The following is a 7,178-nucleotide window of genomic DNA, read 5'->3' as shown; positions in this document are numbered from 1 at the left end:
TGCTTCCATCAATCGATGACACCACAGATAAAGGAGGAGAAGACGCCGGTGGTCACGGCCGTCCCTCCGCCTCCTCTGTCGTCTCTGCCGGGCGGCTTCCTCAAACAGCTGGTCAGAGACTCAGAGAAGGAGACCAAACAGAAAGAGCCCGAGGTCAAAGACGAGAAAGCGGTGAGTTCTCGCCAAACTCTCATTAAGAAAGTGAATAAATTTCCCAAGATGCTCCTCAAAATTCATCTCTTTTTTTACCCCCCACCCTGCAGCCGAGCAAACTGAGCGACAACCTGGTGCAGCAGTTCCTCCTCCCTGATCAGACTCCTCCGATCCTCGAGGCCGAGATGTCCCTGCGGGCCGAGCAGCTCATCAACAACAGAAAGAACATTGTCACGTCTCCTGTCTCCGAAAACAAACAGGAGAGCAGACAGGAAGTGACACCAGAGCCAAAACAGCAGCAGCCGGAGAAGAAGTCAGAGAAGATCAAGACACCGCTGGCTGAGCAGCAGAAGAAGAAGACGGTGGAGGAGCAGAGGATAGAGGAGGTGAAGCGGGTGGAGAAGAAAGAGGAGAGGCAGGAGCCAGAGGGAAGGCAGGCAGACACAACCGTAACCGAGCGTAACAGGAGAGAGGTACAGTAAAGTCTGATGTGTTCCTGGAATAATTACAGACTTATTCACTGTTAATTTATAAGTTGACAACAGATGCATTCAGTTTGGTGTTTTTAAAGATGCAATATGTTACAATTTTAGCTTAAAATGTGAAGAAATAACAGATTTGACGTTATATCAAAGACGTCTGCGTATTGTGTTGCAAAGATATCTCCTAAAGTTAGCATGCTAACTAGCTCACTTTGGCCCATTGTGTCTTGTAATACCATTTTGTACCTCAAGAGGTGATAGTGAGTCACTGTAGTGTTCAGTCCAGTCTCAGTCCAACACCGCTGAGGTGGTTTCCTTGCTGGTTTGGCTCTTGGTACCCCGGGACTGACCCTGCTAACCCCTGCTCAGGCTTCTGCAGGCGGTTCTGTTGCCTGCTAGCTTGGCTCCCGTTCTGCTGTCCGTTCCAGCAAAGCTTCCTCCGACGGTTCCTCCACTGGGTCTCCATCGCTCCAAGCCTGAAAACCTCCTCCACCCGATGGTCCAAAGCTCCTGTACGAGTGGCGCGAACACTAAACACTATCCTGGTGCTCCAGACTGCAAGCTGCACGGCTAACTGAGATAACAGCAGCTACAGTTAGCTGTGGTTCATTAATTGTAATTAAGACCATAATCTTTGACTGAAGCCACAAAGAAATTAAAATCCAATCAAATACAGCAAAGAGAGCAGCAGCAGGAGCTCTGATTGGTCAGACGTCAAGTCATGTGTCAGAGCTGCAAATTCATATAAATGGAAGTTGATCAGTTTATTGATTAATAAGTTCTGAAAATATCTATGATTCTATAGTTATTACAGTGTTATAATATATCATGAATATATCAACCAGCTCTGTGTTTCTCTGTCAGGTGAGGGATGTTTGGTATGAAGCTGGAACTGTGTGGTACGTTCACAAAGATGGTTTCACCCGCGGTGAGTCATTGAAAGTACCCCCCCCCCCACACACACACACTCACACCACACACACACACACACACACACACACACACACACACACACACACACACACAGATGCATTAGTTCTGTTTTCATTTTATCAGACATAAAATATGGATGAATCTGCCAAAAGTTTTCTTTATTTCTCTCATGAGTGAGGTCCATTGGCTCTGAATAATTGATCACAGGTGAGCTCACCAGTAGACAATGTTCCTCTGCTTCTACAGTTTGGATCAACATGAAACTGTCCTGGTTGAATTATCGTTACATAAAAGGTCTGCTGACACAAACAGAAACAGGGTTAGCAGCTACTGGAGGTACAGTGAGGTAGGTTTCAGAGGAGAGACAGTGATAAATCATCTGCTTCTGTTACAAACAAAGACGATCTCACTCTTAACAAAAATGTTTGTCTCTGCAGGGATCATTTTCATAACGTTGTCTTAGAATAACAGTCTGAGCCCGTCAGTTTTAAAAGCAAACACGTTTAGTGCATCCGGTGTTTTGCCCTCGAGGATTACACTGCAGCCACTGTAACTTGTTACCTGTTGCAGGGACATCCTGGAGTCTGCCCTGGTTGCCTGGCAACTGAGAGCGACATCGATCTTCTCATCTAACTCTCGAATAGAAAGAGCAAAGAAGTGCATTTTCCAAAATATGAGACTATTCCTTTAAACATTCCAACACATGAAGGACCCAATCTCTAATAAGACAATAAGACATAATAATATTAATGACAGAAATAAGTACCTGTAAGCATAGAAAGGTCCAAAAATGTTTTACTAGTACAGTGGTTGAATTTTTACTCAAGTTAAAGTCGTAGTGCTTTAATAACACAGTTTGAACTGCTGTAATTAAGTAACTAAGTACATTTACTCAAGTAGTACTCTACTTACGTGAAATTTTTAGGCACTTGTACTTTTGTTAATGTATTGACAATATTTATGTTGCAGATGTTGTTAACAAGTCATGATGTTTGTTCTCTGATTGGTTGATGTTTTCTCGTTTCAGCCACTCAGCTGAAGCCAGATGAAGGCACACCTGAACTCCCAGAAGGCCAAGTGAGGGTCCGTCTGGACACTGACGGTTCGCTGCACGACGTTACAGAGTTCGAGATCGAGAAGGTACCTCGGTTCTTCTCCGTCTGAATATCTGACTGTCTGTTGTTAAGTCTTCAGTGGACTGACAGGGTCTCCTCCTCTTCCTCTTCCTCCTCCTCCTCTTCCTCCTCCTCCTCCTCCTCCTCCTCCTCCTCCTCCTCCTCCTCCTCCTCCTCCTCCTCCTCCTCCTCTTCCTCCTCCTCCTCCTCCTCCTCCTCTTCCTCTTCCTCCTCTTCCTCCTCCTCCTCCTCCTCCTCTTCCTCCTCCTCCTCTTCCTCCTCAGTGTAACCCGTCAGAGCTGGACCTGTGTGAGGACCTGAGCCACCTGCAGAGTGTGAATGAGTGCGGCGTCCTGCACACTCTGACGAGTCGAGCTAAAGCCAACATGCCGCTCACACACGCCGGACCAAACCTGGTCAACTTCTGGCCTCCGTTACAGACAAACAGCAAGGTGACGACAAACACACGGCGAACATTCAACCTCGAAAAGTTTAACTTTCTTTTTTTAACGATTTATTTTTTCTGCTTTGAAAAAGAGAAAACGTTCTCCAAGACTAGACTTTATTTACTTAACTTTATTAACTCATCAGCTAATTTAAAATAAATATGTTTTTAGGGCGTTTAAATGTAATTTTTTAGATGTAAATAAATAAAGTTTACAGAGTTTGTCCAAATATGAACAGACGAGACAATTAGACGACTAACTGCTTAATTAGACAAGTGAACCATTTTGATTCATTCTCTCGTCTTCTGCTTCGTCTTCTCTGTCAGACTCCAAAGTCTCGGCGAGGGGAGTCAGTGTGGGACGCTCCTCCTGCTCTCACTGCTCTGGTCAAACGGGTCTACGTGTCCATGGTGGGCACCAGAAGAGACCACAGCGTGTGCGCGGTGGGACGCAGCGGGACGGGAAAGACCACGGCGTGCCAGGCCTTCACGCACGCCCTCCTCAAACAGGCCGGGACGACCGGAGAGAAGATCAGCGGTGAGTAGAGCGGCGGCAGCTGGACGGAGTCATCATGTCCAACGCCCTGCAGACTGACAGACTGTTGACTCATCTCTGTCTTCTGTCCCCAGTGGAGCGCGTCCAGGCCATGTTCACCATCCTCAAGGCTTTTGGTTGCGTCAGCTCTCAGCACAGCGACGCTTCGTCTCGATTCGCCATGGTCTTCTCTCTGGACTTTAACCACGCTGGACAGGCTGCTGCTGGACACTTACAGGCACGTAACACACACACACACACACACACACACACACACACACACACACACACACACACACACACACATTTTACATAAATATGATTTCATACAAAGTTACTCATGTCTTCTCTCTGCGCCGTCCTGCTGTCTCCATCAGACGATGATGTTGGACAAATGGCGAGTTTGTCAGACGACTCCAGGAGAGAGTAACTTCCTGGTCTTCTCTCAGATGCTGGCGGGAATCAGCACAGAGATGAGGTAATCCTCAGAGGTGGAAAGTAACTAAGTACATTTAATTTTAATTTTAAGGTACATGTACTTACACTACTAATACTGAATTCTAGTCTATGTTTATGTTAGAAATATTATTCTTTAAACGGAACTCAGTTTATTATTTAATGTTGTGGATTTCCTCCATCAGGACAGAACTTCAGCTGCATCAGCTCCCCGAGTCCAACTCCTTTGGTATCGTTCATCCCACCAAGGTAAAGTGAGAGCAGCAGAGGAGTCTGACATGCACTGACCTCAGGAGACTAAGTTACTCTGCAGTCCCACATTACATCATCCTCATGAAGTAAACTGTCAGAAAAAGAAGGATGTGACAAACCGTATGATGAATCACTTCGTGGGGGGGGGGGGGCGGACTAACTCATGATTAAGTAATTAATGAGTCGTCACTCGTTGGTGCCGCTCAGAGTTCAGAGTTAATCAGGAGAAGAAAGTGGTCATTATGTCGAGTCACAGATATTTATTGTCTAATCCTCAACGATTCATTAATACAGGATCTTCCAGTGTTTTCTCTACTCTGTAAACATATATTTCAGTTGTAGTTTAAATAATTTAATGTTTTGAGTCTCATTCAGATTTCTGCTTCAGTGACGGCAGTCTGTTTCTGTGGATTATAACAACTTGAAAATACGTTCCCGTGCAACAGTTTGGTTTCTCTCAGTATTGTACGTCTCACTTAAAGACGTCCACGTTTTCAGCTGCTGTTTTATCCTGATGATCAGAAAGAAGTCAAGACAAATCATATTTTATAATCTACAAATTTATTATGTTAGATAAAAAATGGTCCATTTAAACTGGTTAAATTGTGTCACGTTTTTGTAAACTCGCTGAACGAAACCAGCTATCGTTAAGTTGGGATAACATTGTCAGTTACTTTACTTATATTTAACAAACTGAACACACAAATATTACTGTAAAACTACTTGTTAAAGAGCAGTAGTATTACTTTTATATTACTTTTTGGTAAAGCAAATAATTGATTTGGAAAATAGAAACTTTAAAGTTGACCTGACTTAAATTTAAGCTGCATTAATGCAAACAGATTTGAATACAGTCATATTATTATATTGATAGAACATCTGACTTAAAGCAGTTGTTTAAACCTGATTTCATTATTTCTTTATTTACTTATTTATTCCTCTTTATTTGTCCACTTTTATTTTCTTATTCTTTTGCAGGTTTATTTTTTTTTTGTACGGTACTTCTTGTCACACTGATAGAACACATTGATGCGACTTATTTAGAACTGAAAACCCAAAGTTTAGAACTTGAGAACTTTCAGAACGATGACTTGATCTCACCTCCGCTGGTCGGGAACTTTTACCCTTCACTGCTGGTCGCAGCGTCATACAGCATCACAACAAGAAAATGAGACGTTCAGAACATTTTTGTGTTTACTACGTTTCAGCGACCACGGTGCTCATGAACGGGTGAAACACTGGAGGAATAAAAATAGAAAAAAAAACGAGTTTGTGAAGAGGTGAACTCCTGCGGTGAGGAGAGTCAGACTGTGCTGGGAGATGAGATGTGACTCAGCTCTTCTTCCACCTTATTAAGAAACTGATTTCAAAGACAGACTGTCCTCCTCTCCTCCCTGTCTGTCTGTCTGTCTGACTGACTGACTGTTGATAGGTGGAGGAGAAGCAGCGAGCGTCCGTCGCCTTCACCAAGCTGCTGGCTGCCATGGAAACGCTCGGCTTCTCAGCCGGCGAGCAGAAGGCGATCTGGCATGTTCTGGCTGGTATTTACCATCTGGGAGCTGCTGGAGCCTGTAGAGGTAACACTGATTCATCACCTTCATCATCATCATCATCATCAATCTCCCTCGAGACACACACAAAAACACTCATTAGTCCTTCTATACTTGTGAGGACCCTTGTTGACGCAGGATAAGTCAAGACAGAATTTTACAATTCAGAGGGAAATATTTTACTTTTTACTCCACAACATTTATTTAAAAGTTAAAATATCACATAAAAATCATATTCTAGGGTCTGTTTGTTCCCTGTTATCATGTTTCAGATGTCTAAAAGTCAAAATATGAAAATATGTTGGAATAAAGCTCATTTATTTGTCATTTTACAACACAGGGCTCATCATGCTACACACACATAAAATATATTTTCCACTACTATTTAAACTTTTAAAAGAGTCAACTAGTTTAGTCATGTGGTTCCAAATCTAGGGGTCAGACCCCTCCAGAGGGTCACCAGATAAATCTGAGGAGTCATGAGATGATAGATGGGGGAGGAAAGAAGAGTTCTGATGCACAAATGGATTCCTATTTTTTGGATTTTTCTCTAATCCCTCGTTTTTGGAGAGGAGAATTTGAAAAAACACTTTTGTTTTTGTCGATATAAAAGACCTCCAACTTCTTCTTTACACACAAAAGGTTTATTTCTCTCAGATTTTGTTCACAAATTTGTTCAAGTCTGTGCTCCTTTGCCAGGACAATCCATCCATCTGACAGGTGTGACATTTAGAGGTGGTGATTAAACAGCGAGGTTGTTGCACAGGTGTGTCTCGGACGGGACACCCTGAAATGTTTTCGAGACGCGGACAGACGATGTCGCAGGTGTCGTAGGTTTTTGGTCGTCATGCTGGCTGCAAAATGTCCACCAGAGCTGAACTGAACGTTCATTTTACTACCATAAATTTTCCTGCCCACAGCTGGTGCAACAGTTGGTTTGTACAACCAGACAATTTCCTCACAAACTGTCAAAAACAATCTCAGAGGAGCTCGTCTGCGTGTCCATCGTCTTCGCCAGAGTCTTGAACTGACCGCTGGCTTTGATGGTGTCTGGCCCATGGTGCCGGTGGGGTTATGGTATGAACAACCATGACTCTGAACTATGTGAAGAAGAGTTCAGTGACTAATAAATGTCTCTTTTTCAAGCTGAAACATCAGATTATAGGGTGTCCTTTTACTGTGACCAGTCCAAGTTACACCTGTACAATAATCCTGCTGTTTATTCATGCCATGCCTGCCAGGATTAATTTGCAGTGC

The 7,178-nt window shown here is 43.5% G+C and overlaps 1 protein-coding gene across 2 annotated transcripts in view; it reads left to right on the top strand.

The window, feature by feature from the left end:
- myo18b (myosin XVIIIB) overlaps window positions 1-7,178 on the top strand; it is a 43,258-nt gene continuing 36,080 nt past the window's right edge. Inside the window, exons 1-10 of one of the 2 annotated variants that reach the window (XM_084745472.1) lie at window positions 1-171; window positions 264-626; window positions 1,500-1,563; window positions 2,596-2,708; window positions 2,968-3,135; window positions 3,456-3,666; window positions 3,759-3,901; window positions 4,041-4,141; window positions 4,305-4,368; window positions 5,804-5,948. In XM_084745472.1, the coding sequence (XP_084601598.1) occupies window positions 16-171; window positions 264-626; window positions 1,500-1,563; window positions 2,596-2,708; window positions 2,968-3,135; window positions 3,456-3,666; window positions 3,759-3,901; window positions 4,041-4,141; window positions 4,305-4,368; window positions 5,804-5,948 (1,528 nt within the window). In that variant the 5' untranslated portion in view covers window positions 1-15. Of the gene's footprint in view, window positions 172-263; window positions 627-1,499; window positions 1,564-2,595; window positions 2,709-2,967; window positions 3,136-3,455; window positions 3,667-3,758; window positions 3,902-4,027; window positions 4,142-4,304; window positions 4,369-5,803; window positions 5,949-7,178 lie in introns of those variants that run through there. The other variant, XM_084745470.1, reaches the window with a different exon arrangement.

The sequence above is a fragment of the Lutjanus erythropterus genome, chromosome 20 (assembly GCF_056507025.1).
Source record: "Lutjanus erythropterus isolate fLutEry1 chromosome 20, fLutEry1.hap2, whole genome shotgun sequence".
Taxonomy (NCBI): Eukaryota; Metazoa; Chordata; class Actinopteri; order Lutjaniformes; family Lutjanidae; genus Lutjanus; species Lutjanus erythropterus.
This window is presented reverse-complemented; position numbering and strand designations above follow the sequence as displayed.